The sequence below is a fragment of the Pagrus pagrus genome (genome assembly GCF_965226575.1).
Source record: "Pagrus pagrus genome assembly, chromosome: 2".
Lineage (NCBI taxonomy): Eukaryota > Metazoa > Chordata > Actinopteri > Spariformes > Sparidae > Pagrus > Pagrus pagrus.
Genome location: NC_140186.1, coordinates 25,731,608 through 25,758,281, shown reverse-complemented (window position 1 = coordinate 25,758,281; position 26,674 = coordinate 25,731,608). Strand labels below are relative to the sequence as shown.

The 26,674-nt window shown below is 41.0% G+C and overlaps 1 protein-coding gene across 1 annotated transcript; it reads left to right on the top strand.

Moving 5' to 3' along the window:
* On the top strand, positions 1–25,410 carry nt5c2b (5'-nucleotidase, cytosolic IIb). Its single transcript, XM_084370962.1, has 18 exons — positions 1–188; positions 2,139–2,258; positions 8,824–8,897; positions 15,104–15,221; positions 15,538–15,633; positions 15,791–15,882; positions 15,984–16,041; positions 16,646–16,739; positions 18,060–18,113; positions 18,269–18,352; positions 18,557–18,598; positions 18,740–18,847; positions 19,839–19,905; positions 20,003–20,173; positions 20,344–20,395; positions 20,758–20,818; positions 21,152–21,328; positions 21,433–25,410. Exons 2-18 carry the CDS (start codon positions 2,158–2,160, stop codon positions 21,676–21,678), a joined length of 1,695 nt encoding a protein of 564 aa, XP_084227088.1. The 5' UTR covers positions 1–188; positions 2,139–2,157; the 3' UTR covers positions 21,679–25,410.
* The last annotated feature ends 1,264 nt before the right edge of the window (positions 25,411–26,674 follow it).

Below are 26,674 nucleotides of genomic sequence, written 5' to 3'. Positions count from 1 at the left end.
AGATAGCGGAGAGCAGACAGAGCAGGGACACTCATCTGCTGCCCGGCTGTACAGTATAGACATCACATCGCTTTGACTGCCGCTTTCTGTCAGAAAATACACATTAGCGACTTCTCCGACTTTCACACAGCCCCAGGCGCATGCTCAGACTCACTGACGGTGCAGTTGTTTTATTCAGGAACTCAGAGGTGAGTACAGTAACGCCAGGCACAGCTAAACGCAGTCAAATCTATTTACACTTGGTGGCTTTTGTTTTGCATCCAAGCAGGGCTAACGCGTTAGCTCCGCCCGGACCACTTTCTCTGCTGTCCTTCTCATTAACGTCAGATGTGAAGGATGCGACGAGCAGGACAGAGGCTGCCGGAGCGGACTGTTAGCTAGCTTTCACAGCAAAACAGAAGGACGTTTCCCCCCGTGGGCACGGCTTCACTGCTGTTAGCTTGTGGAGACACTTCAAGCTAACCTCTCTCCGCAGGTTTCGTTGAATAGTCGTTTTATACAGGCAAAGGTGACGGGTACACATACATGACAGTTAACGTTACGTGTATTATTATTGAGGTAAACGTCGAGCCAGTGTTTCGACAGCGACGAGAGGGAAGCAAAGCCTCTTACAAGTTCATGTTTAGCCCTGGCTCAGTTGTTGTTTGCTGTGCAGTTGTGCAGGTTAGCTCAGGGCTTGTCTGTGAATCTGTCCAAACCAGAGCTCCCCTCAGACCCCAGTGGGCCAAGGTATCACAAAGGCATTATCTGAAAAATCAAACATGACACCAGCACTGAAAATAGTCCTATAATGCGACAACAAAGGGTGTCTTATATGGTTGCAGTGTTATGAGATTTTCATGGTATGATATCTTGGTTTTACACAGTTATTACAATTGTTAAATTAAATTAGCATTCAATACATGAGCAGGGCTCAAGATTAACTTTTCTCAGTGGTTGCACCGGTGCGCCTAACTTTGTCATTTAGGAGCACCAGCACCCAGTAATACATTTTTGTTTAATTCATTTTATGTAAATGGTTGCAAACAGGAGAAAAGGTGCAATACATGTTTTTCTTCATTTAAATCGCATCGCATGCAACAAGAAATTGCAATAACCTCAGCTGTTTGAAAAATAAACTGCTAAACATCAGGCGCACCGTGCGACTAATGAAAATGTTTAGTCACACTTGTCAGATTTAAAGCAAATGTACATGTACGCCAAGTCAAATGGGATGACGGTGTTTTGATGTTAGTGGCCCTGTTGACAGTCCTCCTCTGCCTCCACATGCGAGCCTCATTTGCATTTGTGCTGGCACCGAGAACAAGAAAGCTGACCTCCTCTGCCTTTTCCTTCCTGCAGCCCAGCTTCTCCAGTGACAGGAGGAGAATGATAGAGTATCAGCATGAGAGGAAAGAAAACATGCAGCTCTCTGTGGTCATTAAAAAGACGAGGCTATCTGAGGCAGAAATTCTAGAGGCGTTCCACAGATTGTTGTTTTCCTTTTTTTGGCCTCTGCTTTGGTTTGAGTGTGACCTGACACATTAACCAAACGGGGATTTGATTATATGATATTTTTGTGATTATAGCCGACTAGTTTGACCCCACGTTGAATAGTTTCTTGGGTCATAGGTTCAGTCTCGATCTTGGCTTTGTGTTTTGACGATGCCTTGTGAGTGAGGGTTGTTTGTGTACAAGACTGTATAACACTGTACATTAGACGGACTAGGTTTGATCTCAATAATTTGTACAGTGACCCGACTGGTTTGACCTCAGTCATTGTCCGTGGCCCTACCAAACCCTCCCTGTGCATTTTGACAACACCATGGGAAAATCCCCAATTGATTGATGATGATTAAACTGTGTTATGATTGACTCAACAGCTCCTTACTGAGCACAGCACACACAATAGGTGTAATCTCTTTTTAATTATAAAACAATCATATGAAACTGTGATTTAAGTGACCTTGAATGAAACTACGTTATCCTACCACATTATTTTAACTCCTTTTTTTACTGTTGTATATTTGTTTAATGAAGAACACAAGTTAAGTCATTTGCTCGTATCCAGTACTGACATTAATCTAAAGGGATAAGATTTGGATTTTATTTGTGTTGGACCTTACGTTTTCAAATATATGTGGTGTCCTTCTCCTCAGACACAGCGAGGCTTTAAAGATGACGACTTCATGGAGCGACCGACTGCAAAACTATGCAGACCTGCCTGCCAACATGGATGGCCTGACGATGAAGAAATACAGAAGAGAGCCATACCACAGGTAAGAAACGTGTGTGGAGTCACTAGGTGCATTTCTGATGATCTGAAACCACGTCCAGATGGGATACGTTACGGATATGTTCTCACATGAATTCAGCAGCCAGACAAAAGAATTTCCCCTTCTGTTGTGCCATAAACATCAAATACAGTGAACGTGGTTAAAGGGGGTAGGCAAAATAGAGGAAACACCTGGACTTTGAAGGAATTTACAGTTACAAAGTTACAAGTTTATACAAGAGGGTTTATTTGAAAAAGTGAATGTATGAATATAACTTTATAGCAATCATAACAATTGAATGCCAGACATGGCTGCTGAAGTGTACCAGCAGCAGCAATACTTTTTTGAAGTAAAACTTACTTAAATGGTCAGTCATGAGACCCATGTAAGTAAATCAGTGGCGGTCCTAGCTTGCATGATGCCCTGGGCGAACCTCACCTTCAAAAAAACAAAAAAAAACAACTGCCCATATGAGGAACTGGCCCTGAAGTAAATGAACCCCTCTGCAACACAGCCTCAACAAAAAAACATTTAAGTTCCTTCTAATGCCACAAGTGTTTGATAACCACATTTGAGAGATCCCCGTCAAAAAATGTGTGCACAATGGCAAATGAACAGAATTTTTTAGTTACTAACAAAATCCAGCACCAGTCAGGATCTAGAATAAACCATCAAATAACCATGTAAAAAGACAAAACAAGCCATTCTTTGCTCACAAAAAATGACGACTGTGGCCGTTAATGCTTAAATGGAGTCAGCTCGACTGCTCTCCCAAGTACCGGTCACTGAGTATTAATAAGGACAAAGTATGTCACTGTAGTTGTTCAATCAGTAGGTCAAATGCAATGTGACCATATTAAAGTGCAACCATTACTGCTTTCTAAGAATATTTGATCAATACTAGATCCGGCTTAGATATACTTTGGATTGCCAAACAGAGCCGTTCACTGTTCATTTCACTGAACAATCATCCTAGAAATTCAGAAACGTATTGCTTAGCTGTAAAACTACCATCAAGAACTTTTTATTTTCTCCACATCACGTCTCTTCTTTATTGTCATTACAACAGAGTAACATCACTGACAAAACAGATAGCTCTGCTTTAAATGTAGTATTTACTTTTTCTGGCATTTGCTGGCTTTTACATGGACAATAGTGATCCAACATCATAGACCCTTTCTCTACTTAGACTGTTCGAACGGCAAGGCACTCGATAATGATGAATTGTAAAGGATTTTTATTACCGTGCAGTTATTTGAATCCATTTATTCACTGCTGTAAGTGTTACATTGCCTGTCATAAGTGGAGCATAACCCTTACTAGGTCATGTCACAGAGGTTCCTCAGCTTGATTGGGAAATTAAACTGGTTTTGCAGGCTAAGTTTTTTTCATATGCGGTCATGTCTTGGGTGTGGTTTTCTTGCTGCTATGAAAAATTCCTCTCTGTCTTATAGCAAAATGTCACCAGACTGTTGAGAGCCTGGGAGTGTGTGCATGAATCCAAAGCTTCTAGTTAGCTCAAAGGCGAAACTATACCAGCCACGTTTAATGTTAATCGATTGGATTGTTTTGCCATGTAGTTGTCATGTCAGGAGGTTGTCAGCCAAACTGAAGCTCAATCATGGACAACATCTCTCACCCCCTGCACCAGACTGTGGAAGCCTTGAGCAGCTCTTTCAGCAGCAGACTCTTACACCCACTGTGTTCATCCCCACAGCCATCAGACTGTGTAACTCGAGCACTACCTGAACAATCACTTTCCACTCACTTTGTTTTTTGTAAATATCTTATTTTTTCTATTTATTTTTTATTTAACTTTATGCGTATTTGTCTGACTCCTTCTCCTGTACTTGTTGCATCTTGAGCTGTTGCAACAAGTGAATTTCCCCGTTGTTGGATAAATAAAGTCTATCTAATCTAATCTAATGTTAACACACACACAACTAGAATCTCACCATAGATGGTCACCGTTGTATCTTTACCTGTTGATTGGAAACGCCCTGTTGTCACACTGGCTGAAAAGCTGATGTGAGGAGGAAGTTATTCCTCATCAGAGTAATAAAACGTGTGTTGCTGTTCAATGTTTAACTCAGCTTAACTAAGACATGCTTGTCCACTGGGCCCTGCTGTTCTTTCACACCATTATGTAATATGCAATGCTCACAGGGTTTATGAAACTGTCACTCATCTGTTAGCTCTGTGCTGACATACTGTTATTCACTCTTTCCATTACCCTCCCCCATCCCTTCTCATTCCCCAGGGACATACACATGCAAACAATCACACACACAATGGTAACAAAGATGATGTTGATCTCAATAGATCAGTAGTTCAATATTTCTGTTTAATTAAATTCTCCCCGGCTTCTTGATCCCTTTAATCATTTTTTTATGCAAGTGACCATTGTAGGCAACCTTTTGTTTATCTCACAGACAGACAAAGACCACTACTTCAAAGTGAGGGCTCAGCTGAAACAATGCAGCCTGATAATGAGCAGTGTATCACATAGCAGAGGGCTGACAGCTCTGGCCAGCACAGATAAACCTTCTGTCGCAGGGAGTCGGATCGCTGTCTCCGTGAGATTACGGAGTGGTGGAAGAAATCTGGCAGATTGTTGCACAGCTGCACTCAGATGGAGTGGAAGTTGTTAAAGAGATTGTGTTGTAGGTGTGGTGTGGCCCATGTGGGCTGTTTGAGGTAGTAGTTATGTCAGCAGGAGCAAAGTCGAGCTGGCTCTGGTAATCAAGCCACCTCCACCCGCCCCCACCCATTGTCAGTATGCTCTTAAGAGACTTAAGTTATCATTGATGGCTCTTTTATTGCACTCACTGGAAAAGGACTCCGCTCACTCAATACTGATAAAAACTGACAGTAAAGTAGTAAGTAATATGTATTCTGTGGATAATTTGAATTTTATACGCAACTTAAGACCTAATTAATTAATCAGTTCTGAATACCTTATATGGAAATTTAAAGCAGAAATAATCAACATTTCAACTTTCCCCCCTTTGAACTTTAACCTTTGGTATTACTGTTGGCCCTGCTGTTGGTAAACGCAGCGTAAGCAACATGTTGCTAGCAGCCTGGCTACTATCCAAAGCAAAAAAACTGCTCCAAGAATCCCAATTTGACCTAAAAAAAAACCTAATCTCAGTGCCATGAAAGGGCAGAATAAAACACCCAGTTGTACTAATAAGAAGGCAGGCTTTGTTACTTACTGATCTGGTAGAAAGAATGCTGGTTGTTTCACCATTATCTTGGCACAGTGACCATGGAAATCAATACCTCTTACTGTTCTGGTTGCACAATGGCAGACACGTTTCCTTTGTGCCGTAAATCAACCTTCATTTTTCCAGGAAGAATCCAGCCCGGTGGCAGACTGAATAGCATAGTGAAATCGAGGCATAAAGGGAACCAATCTATACGTGGATGGTGTCAGTTTTTCTTCAGCCATTACACTGTAATCAGTATGAAATTTAGAATAAATTAAAAAAGTTGTCTACTGCCAGCAAAAAAACAAAAAAGTTGTCTACTGCCAGTGTAAATACCACTGAGATATTTCAGGATTCAAGTTTTGCTATTTCAAAAACTGCATTTTATAACCCCAGTTAATGAATTCACACAGAAAATTAAAGTGTTTGCGCTTCAAAGTAGAGGTCGACCAATTATCGTTTTGGACAATTATTCAGTGCCGATAAGATTTTTTACAAACTATCAATATCTGTGAAACTTGGCTCCGATAGTGGACACCCTCCAACACTCGCTTGTGGACACACTGTACGTCTCCGAATGATATATTTGTTCAAGTATTTATCACTTTGAGTTTTGTGTGCAGTTCAACAGTTATCCAGTTTCTAATAAATTAACAAATTGTTCATTTCCGACAGTGTCAAATTTGGGCTGAATATTGTCAGATTATCTGCGATCGCTCCAAACTGTCATTATTATCTCAGCCTTTGAAATCTAGACAACCTCTAGTTAACAGTCGTACATTTGAATTTGTTTTCCCTGGATCATACAGCCAACAGAACAGATTGTCAACAATTTGTGCATTTTTTAAGTCCTTGACACTTCCATTATAACCTAAGTTATCCACATTTGATCAGGCACTCGGTTGCTTGTTTTTGCTTCTGTAAAAAACGCATCTATGTATGTCACAAAAGCTTAAGTTGTCCCCTGTGAGATTCTTCTATAAAAAGAAGTCAGATCAGTCTGTAAGTGTTTACATTGAATCAAATCTCAGTGTGGTAAGCAGCTGTCGCTAGGGGGCCGGGGGCTTGCTTGATTCTACCTGACTTGTGATTGTTCTGGATGTCTTTGAGGGCCCACAAACATCATGCTGTGACAACAACAACCCGGACTGACAGCACACAACAACAACAGAGAATGACGCGGAATAGCCACAATCATTTTTGCAACAAGTCAGAAAATTTCTGAATGGCAAGAAAGCAAAGAGAGAGAGAGGAGGGGAGGGGGGCATTGTTTGTGGGTTAGAGCTGCCCTGTGTTGCCGGAGCAGGTCAGACCAACGGAGAGTCAAACTGAGGTTTAATTTCGCGCAGAATGCATCGCCAGTCGTCTGCTGGACTAAGATCTAAATGGGAACTTGTTCACTATGGATCTGCTGCCAGGTATTTCACTACTGATTCAGAGATTGTTGTGGAGGAGACGGTCGTTGCCACAGATTAATGACGAGATAAATTGCCTTGCAGACAGTTTTGAGCTTGTGTTTCAGATTAATGTGCGAGCTAAGGGGGATGTAACCCAGTTTTTATTTCAGTGTTTGATTTTCCTTCAGCTGATTAACATCTTTATTTCTAGCATGACTAAATATTGACTTGGTGTGGAAATATCTAGGAGCACAGTTACATTGAGTTCAGTCGCAGATGTTGAAGATAAGCTATGTAGGTCTGTGCCAACCGTTGGAGTCAAGCTAGCAGTGTGTGTGACTGTCTTTTCTGTGGGGGCTGTGTCAGCCAGGCTATGTCAACACTGTCTATCACTGTGGCCGCCGTGGACCCCCTGTAAACGACTGATTTATGAGTCAGCAGAGTGGACCTGTTTCCTGGAAGATTGTCGTGCTCAGAACTAAGTCTGTAGGGTTTTATAATCCCCTTGTTTATAGTTTTGTTAACTTCCTATTAACCAGACATATGTGGCATTTTCTTGTTGCCAAAGTGGTGCTGCACAATTGTTTAATTATATGGCGCAATTTTAGTTTGAGTTTGTAGTTTCTAATACATCTTTAATTGACATTTTACTTACAATGTGGTGACGTAAAATGCCAAAAGATAGTTTGTCCAATTGAGACACTAAATTGTAAAAGTGCCGTCTTGTGATATTCAGTGTTTCACTGTACTTTATGTGGCAGTATTGTCAAGTATTGTCACAAGTCCCGACTATATGGTAAATATGGTAAATATCATTATCTTTATATCCATAGCAGTTGCTGTTAATTGTAGTTTTCTTGCAATGTGGAACTACCACCCTTTGTGCTGAAGCAGAAACAAATGTTTTCGTCTCGTAATTGTTCCAAAGAAAAGTTTAATAAAGACATACGTGAAAATAAGTAAATAACTAATATATTCCTGACATGGCGCCATGTTGGGTTCATTTGAGCTCAACTTGTAACACAGTAAGTGGTCAAGGCAGACATTGAATGCCCTTGTTTTTTATTAGCAGAAAGGTGACTAGAAAACATTTTTGATTAAAGCACTTAATATGGCCCAGGGCTAAAAGTAGTCTCAGAACCTTCTTAGCACCAGGCTAAAAAAGCTTTCACGTTGGCACAATCTTGGCACATTCCTAAGTGGGTTAACCCCGACTTTAGCCCAGGGCCTGCTGGTTCTGCTCCAGAGCAGGGTAGGAAAATTGTTTAAACATGGTGCTAAAAGGTGTTTGTGTGAAACTGGCCTAAAGTAAATAGAGTAGTCATGCTTCACTCTGGATCATAAACAGTCTTGTGTTCCCCGGACATTTAACCCAGGATGAGTAGAAATGCAGTGCGAATAGGTCCAAGGTTGACCCTGGGTTAACAGTGTGTGTGTGTGTGTGTGTGTGTGTGTGTGTGCGTGTGCGTGAAAAGGTGCTAAATTATCCCAGTGTCAACTCTTGGCCAAGAAAATGCAGTGTGAAAAGCCCTGATGTTAGCCCTGATGATATTTTAACATGTCACAATGCCCACAATGTGTCCACACAGGGAATCATTTATTTACAAGATCAATATACAATACACTGCTTGATCCTTCTCATACTCTCATACTAGGTACTTTTGATACCAAAGGTCAAAACAGCAAAATGACATATAAAAAACTTTTCTTTTCTTTGTTTTGAACATGCCCACGTCTCATTGTGTGTGTAATGGACTTACTGAGTTTTTACTACTACTGAATGGAGCCACTATAGCCCATCATCTGGGTTATAGTAGGTCTATTCAGTGAGTGAAACAGCTAAAATTAGTGTTATCTCCAGAAAATAGTGTCTTCTTTGAGTCTGCCAAAATGAATACTAATTGTATTGTTGGATATTGCATCACAACTAAAACATTTACCTCATCTTGTCTCCTCTAGAGTGTTTGTCAACAGAAGCTTGGCAATGGAGAAGATTAAGTGCTTTGGCTTTGATATGGATTACACTTTAGCAGGTAAGTTGAACACACATTCACAGAACTGTAGTCATTAGCACTATCACCTAGTCCACGATGACCAGAAGGCTGCACAGCTGATTCTCAGTTTACATGGATTGTCCTTGCTTATTCATTTTGACTGGTCCAAATGAGCATCAAATGAATCCATGTTGATTAAAAGGTTTGGAGTTACAGTAAATGTATCCACGGTACTCAATCAAAAAAGACAAAATTGTCAGAAAAGGAAGAAAACATTTTATTAATATCAGGGTAACTTTTGATTTTGAGTGAGTACAAAGTAAAAAAAAATGGTAAACGAATCCTGAGTCTAAGTCTACAGTATCTCCTCTTTTCAACTCTATATTTGGCTACCTTACGATCCCCCCCAGAAACGCAGCTTGTTGCCCACAAAATATTATTTAGGTCAATGCCGGTGACACATTGAGCACATTTTAACACCCGGATAACAAAATGTTAAGCATAGCTCCTCACAAAGCTGATTGGAGATGTTCTTTTTCCTACTGACCAGTAACTGGGCCAAAAATATCCTGATTTTTCATGCCACTTTGTTCTGTGACTCAGCTCCAGTTTTTGGTCTCTCCGTCTCTATAAATAAATCCTCCCTGACTTTGAAAAGCAGGTCACGTTTGTTTGTTGAGTTCACCAGCAATGGCTCCCTTGAGAACGGGGATCACACGTAGTCCCCCTCTGGCTCCGTACCCCTATCCCTGTTCAGAGTGCTGGAGATTTTACAGACGCTCAGCTGTTGACATGATTCTCTTTATGGGAGCCCATAACCAAGTGTTAATGTTTGCTCGAAGCATGGCTATCATGTATCTTTGGAGGGTGTTCAGGCTTTGACCACAGACGTACCTCATCAGCTCCAGTGCTGTTGCAGAACGCCTGCTACTTAACCACATACAATATACTTTAAGCACTTTGCACATTTCTTTTTTCCCCTTTTTATATACATATATATATATATATATATATATATATATATATATATATGTAAAGGGGAAATATATATAGTATGTATATAGTATATAGTATATATATACATTCTCTGACAGAACAATAAAACAAAAGAGATGCTATCATGTTCACTCCCCCCCACTTTTGTTTGCACTTTGCACATTTCAACTGCCTTTAACACCCTGTAAAAACAGCTGTCTTTATTAAATGCTGACAGAGCTTCTCAAAGTTTGGTAAACTGATTTGGTGATATAATATGTCTTGAGAAGTTGTGTGAGAGAAAGATGATAAAAATGTACCATGGATTCTGATTGACTGTCAGGTGGGACACCTCAAACATAGTTCCTGTCAACAGTTTAATAACTGCAGTCAATCAATACTCTAGTATCCTGGCCTATATAAAGCTGCATTTCCACTGAACTACTTTCGGTATAGTACCCTTCTGGACCTTGCGTAACCCGTGGTAACTATACCTGAACACCAGATCTGCTGTGCATTTCCACTGCAGACAGTACGCAGGGTTGTTACCGGCTTTCTCTTCCCGGCAGTTGGAAACAGCAGAGGTGACTGGTCTGAGCTCTTAACAAGCTGCTGCATTTATTTACTGACACATTTTGACCTGTTCTCTATCTTACTACCTGACCGACAACATATACGAACTGTTAACCTCTGCTCCGCTCACATTCATCGTCACTTTTCTGCTGCTCGCTCTCTCGCTCGACCACTCGCACCTTACACGCCGCCACTCTCTCTGTCTTTTGCTCGGCCACACAATCTCCACAGTGCACACATGGAGTTGTTTATGACAACAAGGAAACACGCTTTACTTGAGAAAAGGCTGCAGGCAGCGAGGCAGGAGACTGCTGATAAAAAGCAGGAGGAGAAATCCTTTTTCAGAGCGCAGAGGAAGTGACGACTGTTCGGACTGACCAATCAGTGGTCTGCAGTGTTTTTAATTCCACCTTTCAGTAGCGGGTCAGCCCACATGTACCATCCACAACTTTTTACAATGGAAACGCTGAAATAACTGTTACAAAGTGTAACAAACCAGGCTGCTTGGTGGAAGCTTTAGACTATAGGATCAATAGTTGGTCATGATAGAAGCATAAAGATGCATGTGTCCTGAAACATCTCTTTTTGATTCAGATATTTGTAAACTCCTTTCCAACTCACCACCACCTAGTTCAAATGCTCTTGTTCAGTCCTGATACACAGTTCATGCAGTTTTACACCACCATCATGCAGTTTTAGTCATTTTGCACATCATGCTGGTGTTATAAACGAGCCCAAGACACTGTTTAGTTTGCTCCAGCTGTTTCATTGTGCTGTGAGGTGCTTTAAAAAAATTGATCAATCATCCGAACAATTATAAGGTCAAAGTTTAGAAGTCTCAATTCCAGGTCCCAGTGCTGAACACAGTTCTTGCACACAGAGCGTGCAAGAACGTCACATGTTTTGTAATATTGTACTGTGAGGCTTTTGTATGAGATGACATTGCCTCATCTGTTCTTTTCGCTCCCTTCTGGAGCACGTAGTAGCCTGCAGGAAATGTTGCTCAAACACACACTTAGGCCCAGATTGCATTAAAAGATACACACAGTTTTGTCCTAGTTTTCCAACAGACTTTTGGCTGGAATGTAGGCCCCCGAGGCTGTACTTAAGTTTTCTCATTTTTCCACAGTATGTTCACTAGTGTCATGAATCTGTGACAAAGGCCTACATGCACATATTATTGGCTACAGACTGATTAAGACAGGGTGTTATGTGACATGGTTCTGATAAAGTCTCTGTGTGGGACACTATGATTTGGATTTAGTTGTCTATTAGTGGATGGGTGCAGGTTGTTTACCTTGTGTGTGTCTGTGGTGTAGATTACATGTAGGCCTCAGGGGACCAGGCCAATAAATTGGGTCTATAAATTGTGGTTAGAAACCACACACCTCAGTATTTGGAGCAGTAGGAGTATAATTAACTTGCAACAATCTCATCAGAGATACAACATAGAAAACAGATCCCTGAAACTAAGGACACTTCTCGCCTCTGCTCCAAGTGCATGGTTGTGTGTGTGTGTGTGTGTGTGTGTGTGTGTGTGTGTGCACATACTGACAGCGTGAGAAATGTGAGAAGGGGCTTGCAGCAGGGGAGCAAGGACCCCTATAAAGCAGAAATGCAAAAGAGTGAAGGACGCTTAAAGCAACAATAACACAACTTCCGGTCTGGACACAAATGCTGTAAACGTGACTTTTCAATAACATCTGTTGGTTATATTTTCTCTGCTGCCCCATTTACTAAATATGCAACTTTCCGATGCAGCTTTAATGGAAAAACAGACCTACAAATCACTCCACATAGTACTGCTCAAGCCTTCCAACATGTGAAATAGTGAGCGGCGTCTAGAGTTACTTAAAAGGATATTGCTTAGGCTGTGGGTGTCATGTGTTGGTATGGAGTTACTTAAGGGGGCCTTGTTGTTCAAGTTGTTTAGAGGTGAAATGGTTTTGGTGTCACTAAAGTCAACTCTGAAGAAAAAAGGAAGCACTAAAAACCAAAACTAACCTCATTTGCGATTGGCCGGAGTTGGATTCCTCAGTGTTTTTGAAGGCCTGTCAAACTTCTGTCAGTCTTGTCTTTGTGTATTTGTGTCTTTGTCTGTGCTCTTCTCACTGGTCTGAGTGGGCTGGGCTCTCATTGAGAAATGTGTATTTTTGTCCAACATTCAGATTTAGTTACATTTTAATCAAAATCCGACGACATTCGGTGTGTTATTTTGCATCTGTGTTGGTCAAATCAGATCAAACCATCACAGCCTGTCCTGATAAAGCATATTCACTGAGTTTTTGAGTTTAAACTCTTATAAGATATTCATTTAAGACATCTTTTTCCATCAATCTTTACCTTTATTTTTTATGTCTTTGTGAATATTTAAGGTTTTAGAAAAATACTAAGGGTTTAACCAAGTTTGGACGCGATGTGTAAAGACATGTTAATAACATAATTTTAGTTTAGTTTCTAAACCTGTTTTTGTTTCCACAATTTTACATTATACATAGTAACCCTTAGTATTACAGTAAAATATTTGTAAATATTAGTAAATATAGACTATAAGTTAACAGCGGCTCTAAAGCCATGTTACATTATGGTTAAGGTTTTTACTGTTACTCTTTTTAACTTTATGCACATTAAAAAACATTTATTGTTATAGAGAAATACTTCAGATTTGAAGTCTATAGGGACTTTAATGGTTTATGCCTGTATTCAGTTCTGTTCCGCTGAGTAGTAGCTGTTTTCACTACAGTTGTGGAGGACTAAGAGGCATGTATTTGGCTGCAGGTTTGGATGTCACATCATTTTGGACCAATATTGTTACCACATCTGTGTACAAAAAGTTGGAAAAGCAGATGATAATACATAAACAAACCCCCAAAAATAAAAGATAAAGCTTGATCCTACAACCATTCGATCTGGAGGAAGTCATTTAGTTGATTTTATATCCTTTCTGCTTAGGGTGCACAAAATAGCCTGGGTGCTGCACCTTAAATGCAGGGAAAACCCTGGTAGTTGTAGTACTGTAGTTAGTGTCTATGTCCAATAAATCCTGACAGCAGTCTTGTCTAATTATTATGTAACAAAACAACTTCCTCATCGTAAAGGACTCGCCTGTCTCACTTTTATATAACCTACATTGAGATGTGATTTTGTTTATCCTAAGTGTCAGTGTAACACACCAGTGTCGCAAGGTCAACATGTGCGAAGTGCCTCTCAGTGAACTAAAGAGAGAGAGAGTGATGATAGCAAAGGTGACAGAGGTTGACGAGTGAGAGAGAAGGAGGAGGAGGAGAAGGAGGAGGAAAGGCATTTTAGTTGGTGTACGCTACTGCTCTGGGCAGAGAGCCCAAACCAAACCCTCAGTTTGTGGGAGACCACAGCGGGGGGTGAGAGAGAGGAGGGGTTGAACTGCACGAGGTTACGTGATTCCAATGCAGAAACAGGCTCAGGCTTACAGCGCAGGGCTGTCAACAACAGCACAAAGGCTTTACTGAACCCAAGATTTTCCTGTAACTCAGTGCACGCTCATTATGCTCCTGTGTGTAACCCAGCATTAAAAACACTCAAACACACTCTACAGAGTAGGACACAGATGTTTTCCTGTTTGTCCCCCACTAACTGCCCTCTATCCAGCCATCATCAGCCAATATTTCTTCCCCTCCAGAGGCCCCACAACACCCCACCGTGAGTGTCGGCAGCAACAAAAGCACATTCTTCGTTTCGTATTTATAACATCTGACATGTTCTTTTCCCAGTGTCAGATAGCATTGTAATCCCCTGCCAGCCTTTACTTAGCCTAGCATCAATCCGTGATTTCATTTTCGGAGCCCTCCTCTGCCTGGGTTTAGGCTTGGCCCTGTGGTAAATATGTGACATGGTGGGGGGGCTCGTCGGTCTCAGCAGGGCTCATTAGCCGATGAAAGTTGAGTGATTCTTCACCCTCACGCTGGATCCTGTTTCTTCTTGGATTTGCGTGCAGAACATCGAGGCCCCTTGTCGATAGCAAGGAGAAGGAAGGGCAGCGAGTGTGTGTGAGGGGACGGGGTTTACTGTTGCGTGAGAACATGCTGTTATCATAATACTGAGACAACACCAGACTTTCAGGTGGACGAGCTAGAAAAGTCACATGTATGTGTTGAGTAACATGACTTTATCTCACCTCTATAGAAATGTTGTTTGCTCTGTAATCTCAGCTTCACCCACAGGTCAGGCTCCTCAGATGTACATATTCCAGTGTTTTATGTAAATGTTGCATGTGTGCCTCACGCTTTACAAGCTCCCCTGTCAGCTAGATAACAGGTTTATAGCTGATTAAGCGTATTCAGCGATCTGCTACAGAGAAAGAAAATGTTACGCTGCCGACTTGGTTTTATGTTGTACTCTCTGGACACATTCGTTTTATTATTTTCATGCATAAAAAGATGACCAATATTACAAAAAGTTAAAAGATATTTAGTTCATTATCAAAACGAGATCACTTTATTGTACATCAGTTGTTTGACAATCAATTAATTGATTTAACTGAATTGGCTAAATGGCTGAAGCAGTTTTTCAGAAATGTTTTAATTTTCTGTCAATCAACTAATGGATTCATTGTTTCATCACTCGATAATGAACAAAGATTAACATACCAGGCTTATTAAGACAGGACTTGATGATTGTTGGGGTAACTGTGTGTGTTTGTGTGTGTGTTTCTTTTCTAGTGTACAAGTCACCAGAGTACGAGTCACTAGGTTTTGAGCTCACAGTGGAGCGGCTGGTTTCCATCGGTTATCCTCAGGAGCTGCTCAGCTTTGTCTACGACCCATCCTTTCCCACCAGGTCAGACCAGTCACAACCTGCTGTACACACATGATGATGATGGCGGTCGATGTTAATGGCCAACCGCTGCTACTGTTGCCTCATCTCTAAATGTCTTATGGTGTTTTTTCACATTGAAAGCAGAGAACATTTTTGAAAACAAACTGCGCTTTAATGAAGAACACGCCGTTATCATTTTAGTCCCTCTCAGTCTATCCTCATAACTCTAATGTTATTATAAATTATAGTAGTTAAAATGCCAGATGTGACGATAAAGAGATAAGTTTAAAAAGTTTTATTCTGTGTTGTATTTGAGTTTATTTCCTCTCATTTTTAGGGGCCTTGTGTTTGACACCATGTATGGAAACCTGTTGAAGGTTGACGCCTATGGTAATATCCTGGTCTGTGTCCATGGATTCAACTTCCTCCGTGGGTGAGTGGTTCCCACATGGATCTCTAAACTCTAACCCTAACCCCCAATTGTAAATTATACTATACGTCAAATTTGTATTTTTCTGACAATGTTTATATGTGTGAGAGCAAGAAAGAAGAAAAACAAAGATTCAGCCTTGTTTTTTCTCTTCGCTCAGCCCTGAGATCCGTGAACGGTACCCAAACAAGTTCATCCAGAGAGATGATACAGAGCGTTTTTATATCCTAAACACACTCTTCAACCTGCCAGGTAAGATCTCTGAACACTTTAACACTGATTGAAGACAAGTTTGATGGCTACTTCATTTTAATTTACTGACAGGTTCTCCTCATCGTTCTGTTTTTCTTCAGAGACCTACCTCTTTGCCTGCCTTGTGGATTTCTTCTCCAACTGTGACACATACACAAGGTAAGGAAGTGTTAGTTACACTGTGTGTCATGCAACAAGTTTCTGTGCACCGCATGGTGACACAAAGACCGTTGCAAGCCAAACTGGGTCAAGAGCGAGCCCTACAGCATGGGAGGGTCCAGGTGTCTCAACTGCTAATCTAAGCTAATTGTTTTAAAATGGAAATCAAACGGGTGTTCAGTCAAAGAACCTTTTTTTTCTATAACAGTGACTTAATCATTTCTTAGACTAATTGTAGAGAAGCATGGATTCTTATCAGAATCAGATAGGAATGAAAAATGTTCTCACTAACTATTTACAGAGAATGAATCATGATATAACTATAAGATAATCTTTTACATGCTACTGTAAGGAGTACAATGGCCTGTAAATTTGTTGAGAATGTAATCTGGAATGGCTGCATGTCCTTTGTCCTCTGAAACCTGGTTGTTGGTCTTTTAGGGGGAGAATGCTTTCCTGTTTGGCTGGGGACCCCTCCAACAAGGGAAGGCTATCCCATTTAAAAGCAAACAAAAAAACAAATGTCATGTTTTCAAAAACCTTCTGTAAAGATGTGGCCTGTCCGACGGCTGTGTACGTGTGTGTCTCTGCTCCTCTCCTCCAGCTGTGAAACTGGCTTCAAAAACGGTGACCTCTTCATGTCCTATAAGAGCATGTTCCAGGACGTCCGCGACGCCGTCGACTGGGTCCACTTCAAGGTAAGACGCCTGTGATGGTTGTGGTATGTGGTATGTGTATGTTACTCAGTATGGCTTTCGTCTGTACTGATGACAACCTGACCTTTAGACTTTGACATGTCTTGGACGAGCAGTAGAGCTGCAGCATTCAGTCGATTAATCTATCTTGATAATCAGAAATATAAAACACTTGCTGGGTGCAGTTTCTTTAATGTTTGGGTTCTGCTAAATTCTGGTGAGAATATCTCACAATCTTTGACATTTTATAGACTGAGTGATTAATTGTGAAAATAATCTTTAGTTTCAGTCCTAACATGCAGCCAACATAAATTTTGCTTCACACCTGTAGTTTGGTTCATTTGGCTGGGTCAAGGAAAAACGTACATGAGCTACACTGATAATATACAAACTTAGTAGGTTACAAGCTCAACACACCTCTGGTTTATATTTTCACTTTCTGATGTGACAGGGAAAATCCCCACACTCATGCCGATGTGCATATGTGTTACTACAGTTATTATAAAATGATATTGCCTAAATATAAGCTATATAGCTATACACCACCTATATACTGCAGATCAAGAGACAGCTGTTTGGTTGTTTAGTCGCACTAGACTTCGACGTAAAACTTTCATATGAGCATAAAAAAACTCAATTTCATGGAAAAACAAGCCAGAGTTCAATTGAACCAAACAACAGGGGTCAAGTGTCAACGGACGCTAGGATTTATCTACTGGGACTAAGAAGCGTCATATCACATTCGGTTGAAATTCAGCCATCAAGACAACTTGTCAGAAGGAAAGCTAACCGGATGGTTGCAATAGACCAAATGTCAGGGAGTCATCAAAACCACAAATAGTCTCCCTCCGGGACTCTCAGTATCTATGATACTCAAAACAGCACAGTTAAAAACAACATCTTTAACATCTGTGGTGGACATGCAGTAAGATGTTGTTATCAGGCCCGTAGAGTCAAAGAGCAAGACTCTCAGGATGAGTGAAACGTCCCCAGTTTGACTCTGTACAGAGACATCAGGTTTAAATTGAGACTGCTTGGAGTAAGTTTAAGAAAGTAATATTAAAAAGAAATAAAAATGTAAAATACTTGAGAAAGGAAAAGAAGTTAAAGAAAACAATGTTGTTTTGCTACCAAATCTGTTATCAGTACAGCTCTCTCCACTGACACATCCTGTACAACCTACAGCTAAATGCCACAAGTCATCATGTGTTGTGCGTGGGTCGTCTGCTGCTGACTTAAGGAAGTGATACTCCTGCAGACTGTGTCACTGCTACTTTGTGTATTTTGATTCTGTTAGTCTGACTCCTGTCTCTCACATTGCAGGGTACTCTGAAGGAGAAGACGGTTGAGAACCTGGAGAAGTATGTAGTGAAAGATGTAAGTAGTTTGTATTCATCAAGGGTGCTACAAGTGTACTGTGTTAGAGAACACACACACAGCACACACACACAGTCTATGTGGAGAGGCTGGTTTGTAAAGATTCTGAGAGCTTCAGTCTTTTTCTTTCTTTGGTTCTTCTCTGTTCCCACCAGGGGAAGCTGCCTCTTCTCCTCAGCCGAATGAATGAAGTTGCCAAGGTTTTCTTGGCTACCAACAGTGACTACAAATACACTGATGTGAGTATAGGCATGTGAGTTATGGTGGAAGCTTCACTTCTTAGAGGGAAACGGTAACAAGGGCATTTAAACATTGCAGTGGTGAGACAGAGGTTCATTTTTTGAGAATGTCTTCCAGTCTGTTGGCAGCAGTAGCGGCTGTATTAACCGGAAACACTGCTGCTGCGTTTGGGTTGACTGTTATTCTCTGTTGTGTTCTCACAGAAAATCATGACCTACCTGTTTGACTTCCCCCATGGCCCGAAGGTAAAATATAGATTTTCTTCACCTCCCCTTTGATCACACTTAGAGCTGTATTAAATATGCAGGTGAAGGTTGAAGACACATTTTATGTTTACATGTGTATGTGTGGCTTTTAACTTGTGTGTGTGTTTGTTTCGACCACAGGCTGGTACCTCCCACCGGCCCTGGCAGTCCTACTTTGATCTGATCCTGGTGGACGCCAGGAAGCCGCTGTTTTTCGGAGAGGGTACGGTGCTCAGACAAGTAGACACGGTGAGCACGCACACAGACAGCACACAGCTGGGACAGAGAAGACAATACTAGCAGCTGCACTAATACTGACGTATCCCGACATGTTGCAGCCCAGTGGCATGTCAGCTTTGTAGGCTGTAGGCAGATACATGCATACATATAGACAGAAAGAACCCGTTAGTCCAGCATTTGACTTTACATGTTGTTCAAATACACAGTCACAGCTGCATAGAAAGAGAAAAGAAGAGGGCGTATAGATTTACAAGAGTTTTTACTCTGATTCATCTTTACTTCTGAGGCTGAATTGATGTAAAAAGGCAAAAATGGTTTGTCTCAAAATCCCATTATAGGCTCTATTTGTTTGTTGGCTCTGCATGTATTTTTAGCTGAATGTTATTTTTCGTTTCATTTCATATTTTGTTTATTTTTGCTCATTTCATGATTAGTTACACATGACTAATAACACTTTCAAATCGACTTAATCTTTGAATTTCAACACGAGACTTGATAAACAGTCTGTTTGTATGTTACATCCACCTTGTTTACAAATCTTATTGCTCTTCTCTGTAACAGATACAAAGCATTAGCCATACACGTGCAGCCCCACACGTCTGCGCCGTAATCAAAATATGAAGGAATAAGCAAACAGTTCAGAATATGAAACTTTGTGACCCAAAACTGATCAAAGGCTTTTTAGAAATGTGTTGAGTAAATTGGATATTCTATGAATTGATAAATAAGTGGAGAAATTGTAGCTGTTTACATATAACAGTGTTGTTACTTAATGACTGTTATTCTCTTAAAGTTAATGATTATTCCAAAGAGTAGCAATTTGAAAAAGAGAAAAGTTTACATTCTTGATGCAGCTTACAAGTTTTAACAAATCAATAAAATAAAAACATTTTTCACGTAAAAATGTGTTTTAACATGGCTTCATGAGGATAACTCTGTTAGTATTTAAAGGTTCCTCTCATCTATCTGATGTGTTTTGTTGTTGTTTTTTGTATTGCAGACAACAGGGCGTTTAAAGATAGGAACATACACAGGACCTCTGCAGCATGGTATAGTTTATTCTGGAGGTGAGACTTGTTTCCTTCAGTCACTCATTCTTTGTCGCAGAGATTAGTCGTGTGTAGTAGTTGTGATTGTTAAGATTTTAATGTCATTCTTCTTTAGGTTCCTCCGACATTGTGTGTGACCTGCTGGGGGCCAAGGGGAAGGACATAGTCTACATCGGAGACCACATCTTTGGAGACATCCTCAAGTCCAAGAAGCGTCAAGGCTGGAGGACATTCCTGGTTATACCTGAGTTGGCCCAGGAGCTGCACGTGTGGACCGATAAGAGCTGTGAGACAAACAAATAATCACAGGCCTACACACACAGTGACATGTAGAATGTTTGTACTGTATGTAGCTGCGTTTCCAAGTACTGCAGCTCTGTGCTGTATATGCACATTCATTCTTGCAACAATGTGCGCATGAGAAGCGAGGACTCACAATCTTCTCCTGTCTTCCAGCGTTATTCGAGGAGCTGCAGGGCCTGGACATCTTCTTAGCTGAACTCTACAAGTAAGTTATGACATTTAGCCTCGTTTCCCTCCTCCCTTCACCATATCCCACCTCCCTGTCCATCGCTGTCTCCTGCAGCAGCTCTGCTGCTCTTTGCCCTCTGCAGATACGCTGTCTGTTTGCATGCATGTGAGCGTGTGTCTGAGAGAGAACAAACAGGGTCAACAGGGTAAAGTCTGCAGGGGTCGCCTCTCGTAGGCCGCCTGATAACAGTGCATCACTGGCGTTATTTATAGCCCTGGCACGACTCGCTGCTGCAGCCGCCTCTTTGACACATTACCTTTCAGCAGACTCATATCAGTATCTTCCCCTCCCCCACCCACTCTCGTCCTCATCGTCTTTCTCTCCCCGTCCTTCCTCAGACATCTGGACAGCAGCAGCAACGAGAGGCCAGACATCAGCACTATTCAGAGAAGAGTCAAGGTACGGCCTTAATCCCCTGTTTCTATGACAGCAGGAGACCTGTCCACAAGGAAGGCCTGGTTACCCATGCCCATGTTTACAGTATGTTTGATACAGTATCTAATTTAGTGTAATCATTAACAACAATCCACTTCCTCATTGTTCTCTCAGTTCCTGATGAGGTAATTGCTAATTCAGTTGTATCAATGAACAACTGTGCCAACGCCCCTCATAAAGATACTATACTGTCCGGGGTCAGGGTAGTAAATCCTGTTAGAAGTGGATAAATCTTCCTTTTTTTGGCATGACTTTGCAGGCTCACTAGTGTCCTCTCTTCTCCCTCTCGCCTCTCAGAAAGTGACACACGACATGGACATGTGCTACGGCATGATGGGTAGCCTTTTCCGCAGCGGCTCCAGACAGACCTTGTTCGCCTCACAAGTGATGCGTTACGCCGACTTGTACGCAGCCTCCTTCATCAACCTGCTGTACTACCCCTTCAGCTACCTCTTCAGGGCTGCACACGTACTGGTGAGTGTCTGGATGTATGCACGGGTTCGTACAAAGTCTTAAAAGTTTGGAAAATGCTGAATGCTGAATTTGTTTTCTCACATTTTGTCCCTCCTCCCCCCCAGATGCCCCACGAGTCGACGGTCGAACACGCCCACGTGGACATCGACATGGAGTCGCCGCTGGCCACGCGCAACCGCACCCACTGCAGCGACTGCAAGGACCTGGAGTGCAAACGCAACCAGCTGACCCGCTCCTTCAGCGAGATCAAACCTCCCAACCTGTTCCCCCAGACTCCCCAGGAGATCACTCACTGCCACGATGAGGACGACGATGAAGAGGAGGAAGAAGAGGAGGAGGAGGAGGAATAAGCTGTATTGAGGAAAACCCTGTTCCTCTTTTCCTGTTCCTGCCTTCTTTGTTTCCCAGTAGAGTCAGGTAGTTCTCTCGCTCAAATTGAGGCAGGGAGGAAAAACATCTCCTGTTTGTGTATGTGTGTGTGTGCGTGTGTGTCTATATGTCAATACTGTATGCACACAAACACACGCACGCACACACACACACAGACACACACACACACTGGGGATTTCTGAGGAAAGTATAAAGGACCAGTAGCGAGACAGATCATATGACTGTCAGAAGACTGTATGCATGCTTGGTCCTCAGAAACCCAACTGTTCCTAGCTTTTAAAAAAAAAAAAAAAAAAAACACTTTATGGTTTTTAATTGATTTAATTTGATTTCTGTATTATTTTTCCCATCAGACAGACAGAACATCACACATCCCTCTGTGAGTTTTATACGCTGACTTCAGAGCAATCTATCAGATGTGGTCAGTAAACTGTAGTTTAATCCTGACTGCCACAGTATGCATATTATAATCAAAAGGAAAACAGTTTGCAGTCACAGTGTCATAAAAAAGATCCACATACTGTATCAAAACACATTTTTTTGTATGCAACATGGGAACAACATGTGTTTTTTTTTTCGGTTTAGTTGTGTCCGTTTTCTTGTCTTTATACAGGACTACTCTCTTCTAACGTGTGTTTAAGGGTGTGTGTTTCCATGTGTCTATCTGCCAAAGTAGACTCAGACGGCATCAGCATCCTGGGTGATGGTAAGCTAAGAGTCCATTGTACTAAACTGAAGCACAGAAGCACTGAAGCACAAGCTGGCGTTAAACCAATCCACAACAGATGCATTTTATTCGAACGGCTCTTGAACTGATGTTTTGTTACCAAGCAACAATGAGGACAGCACTGTAAACGTATTTTATGCCCATAGACTCTATGACAACCCTGGACTACAGTAGTGCTACTCAGGTGGATGGTTTAACGCCACGAGCAGCTAACATGCAGTATTTCCTCCGATTGGTTATTTAGGAAGATGAAACTTGAGTATTGCGTTCAGCTATTTCAGAGGGTTTTATTTTGGTAGGGGGGGATGTACAATACAAGACAGCTGTGATCTGTCAAGCAACTTTAGAGATGTGTGAAGTGATCTTTGTCAAAGTGTGTCAGTGGCCTCAGTATGCAGGGAAATAAGGCCTTTTAGTACGTACAGTATAGAGCTAAGTGCAGTAGGGTGACCTGCTTCGTTTATCTTCTTGGCTTTGGGGCGTTGTTGGGTGTTTTTTGTGTATCAGCTGACCCTAAATCGTTTGCGTCATCATCTGGGGGAATCGTGTCGACGGAGTGTGTGGTTGAGTGTGTACAGTATTCTTCTGTTGAGCCTCTAAACACTGTGAAGTGACCGTTTCATGATAGTGTTTGTTTGAGCTGCGATGACTCGTTCAGAACTGGATGAAAATCTCTGAGTTTAAGCATTTGACTCAATGTTATGGGTCAACAAAAGACACCATTGTTGGGTAACACTTTACTTTTATAACCATCAATAATAAATGGTACATTTACATTTTTAATTAAACTTAAGTTAATAGTTTTTTGACTGTTAACAAACTTTTTTGTAAACCATTTATTAAGCAATTGTTTATTTTTATTTATTACATTTGCAACTGATTTTTATAAAGATTTATAAAGGCTTATTAATGGTTTATAAAGTATTTCATTGTTGGTTAACAGTGAAATAACTATTAACTAAACACACACACACGCACACAAAAACCTGAGTAGGAATGCAAGAAATTAAAAAGATTTAAATCCTAACCTTCCTAAAGAAAAAAAGGGTTTTACATTTGGCTGAGGTGGAAAGTTGTTGCGCAGTGAAGCATGTGACTTAAAGGTGCAATATGTAAGAATTTTAGTTTGAAACATGCAAAAATTAACTAAAGTTACCAACAGTGTGAGTAAATCAATACATAAATTACAGTGTCGACGTTAGGTCAAAGACACCAATGTCTTGTGTTGTAGAGATATCTACTGAAGTCAGCATGCTAGCCAGCTAGCCCAGGTCCAGTCTACCACTTTGCATCTCAAGAGAGGATAGTCTGATAGTTTAGTTCAGGCCTCCGCAGGTTGGTGCCGACTCTTTTCTGCGAGTCAGAAGCCTCGCTGAAGCGACTGTAAATCGCCTCTGTACCAACAATTATGGGGTGCTCTGAGCTTCCAGTCCAGGCATATTCAGCTAATGGGACCACTAGCTGCATTGCTAATTGAGCTAACTAGTTAACTGCAGTCAGCAGTTACTTTGCTGACACGCTGTTCCCTTTTTGTCTGAATTGGAGGCCAATTCTTACATATCACACCTTTAAAAATTCACTGAAGCTTCAACTGGAGAGATGAAAAATGTGTCAGACAAACATCAGATCTGTGTGGAGCGACGAGGTGAAACAAATGTAAATGTCAATTTTTTTGTGCTAGACTGGGACGGAAACTTGGCTAGTGACCAAATTACCCACCAACCGTCACCAGATGTTGATTCAGTTGTTGCTAAACCTGTTTGGTGGACGGAAGTACGTGACATCAGCTTTTTTCCAACAGAGCTCAAAAGAGTAACGCAGATCTGTTTAACGTGTCCAAATGCATCAATGTTAGTTTGTGCGACACCAAGAAAGCTGCCTGAATGTCAAACATGGTCTTTCCTTTTTTAACACCCTGTATGTTTTAACTTTCCTTGCCTTTATATTCAGTCTGGACATGTTGTATGAGTCCTGTACGTGTTGGATCGGCCTGTTGATTTAGGCCACAAAAGGGAAGAAACAAGCCGTCTACTTTTTGCATAATTTTTGGTTTTGGCTTGATGTGGTGTGGAGAGAGGTGAATGTGTTAATCTCTGTGTGATGATTCAATGGATGAAACCTTGTAGGATATCAAGAAATATATTACAACTGTTTGTTATCCTTTATTCTTTTTCTATCCTTTTTTTCCTTCTTTTTTTACAAATGAAACATTTGTATTCTCAATTTTGCTTTGGTTTCTTGAACAGAGAGTAACTGGATATGCTACATGAGGCAGCTGCATTGCTAATAGTAAATAGTTGACTGTCTTTTCTTTGCATAATTTGCATATGCATGTGAAAATAACAAGCATATCCGTTGTGGCAGGGGGGTTATGGTAGCATTGGTTTGACTTCTACGTGGACTGCATCACTTTAGGAAAAGCTTTTTTGACTTTTGTCATTGTAGTTTACACGGGGACAAAAAAACAAACAAAAAACTGTAAACCTGTAAAAAAAGAAAAACGTTGAAGGGAAATGTGAACAGCATGTGAAGTACCGTAACAAAAATGTTCCTTGTATTCAACACCATGGGGTTGTTTTTATTTTTCTAAGCTAGTGTTTTTAAATTGTCTTGGTTTACAGAAGTGTAAATAGACATTTCCATTTCTTTTTCTTATTTTCTTTTCCAAATATTTTTTTTTGGTTAACTTTTATACAGTACGGTAGAAGTCTGTCGCTCAGACTTTGAACTAACTAAAGCCTGGCAAACAGGTTACAGTGCTTTAGATGATTTTTATCCATCGTTGTGATGCAGCCACATTAACCACAGGTGCCAAACAGTCACCTTTCCTTTTTTTTAAACTATCTTTTGTTTTATGCATATCATTTCCTGTTCTCCCGAACACTGTTTTGTTTGTTTGTTTCCAGAAATTACCCTACAGACTGTAAATTACATAAAAATGTAGAATAAAGATAGTTTTTCATAATTTCTTGTTGTTTTATTGCTTTTTATCTTGCTACTGTTCAAGGCTGGAATACCAGCTGGGCTCCTCTACCTTGTGGCAATTAGTTTGTGGCAATTTAAAGGTCCAGTGTGAAGGATTTAGTGGCATCTAGCTGTGAGGTTGCAAATTGCAGCCAACCGAATCCCCCTTTGCGCCACCGTCCCCTACACCGGCCTCTTAAAATGCGAACAACGCTAAAAGCCCTCTCTCTGGTCAATGTTTGGTTTGTCCGTTCTTCATAATTCTGATTATTATATCACATTTCTGACCCTAAACTAAATCAGACATACTGTACCTTTGAGGCAAGGACACAACACAAGGATATTTTGAGAAACGGGTGCACACGGCTCATTTCTGCCCCAAGGTTTAGCCAATCCTGCGGCCATGGATCAAGAAACATTTGTAGGGGGTAAAGCTGTTGAACGAAATGTGAAGACCAGGGGGTTGGAGGCTGTTGATGGTGGTAGAAGCTGCTGTTTTCAATGTCCTTAAGAGTTACGTAATGACAGTAATGATGGTAGACATGCATCTCATGGTGGTTCACACGCAAGCTAAGTTCAAGGACAGTAACAACATATTCATGCTGTGCAGCCAAACGCTGTTCAGACCTTTTTCTTTTTTTTCCTGTCCGGTAGTACGGAACGAGAGGATGAATGCAGCTGTAAAGTGACTGTATTTCAGTGGAAACTGTCTGCAGATGTTGAAGAGGAACTAAGTAGCTTGTTGTTGAATTGACTCACTGAAGTAGAAATTTACAAGAAATTGGAAATGCTGAAATGTGGCTTTCCAGTAACACCAGCAGCTAAAAGTATGTCATATCACCTATTGTAGCCTAAAGTCTGTTTTATATCTATTTACATACAGTATTTCTATTTAAAGTTTCTCTTAGCCACTGCAAGTCAGACCAGACCAAAACTGAGGCAGCAAAACCCCATCAGTGTGTGTCCGTACATCTTGTTTTCTATAGATCATATTCACGTGGCGCCATTTTCCTCTGACGTATTAGCCAACATTAGCATTCAACCACCTCCTAGCTAAAATTACCGTTTGATAAATAAATGTGTCCAAGATGCCTGTTGATAGAATTAATTCATATCGTGTCACACTATCAAACAACAGCTCGGAAGTGGTTGGATGTTAACGCTAGCTGTAGCTACAAGGTTCTCAAATAAGTGGCACAATGTCTCCAGATTTTCACTGTCCACTGACTTTACACGTGCTGGTCAATCAGAAGGCTGTGAAATGA

What these genes read in the sequence shown, in the direction of transcription:
- nt5c2b (XM_084370962.1), top strand. Translation starts at nt 2,158, where the DNA reads ATGACGACTTCATGGAGCGACCGACTGCAAAACTATGCAGACCTGCCT. An exon ending in TGCTCAGACAAGTAGACACG is followed by an intron (nt 18,848 to 19,838) that starts GTGAGCACGCAC and finishes TTTGTATTGCAG; the next exon opens with ACAACAGGGCGTTTAAAGAT. An exon ending in TTCTTAGCTGAACTCTACAA is followed by an intron (nt 20,396 to 20,757) that starts GTAAGTTATGAC and finishes GTCCTTCCTCAG; the next exon opens with ACATCTGGACAGCAGCAGCA.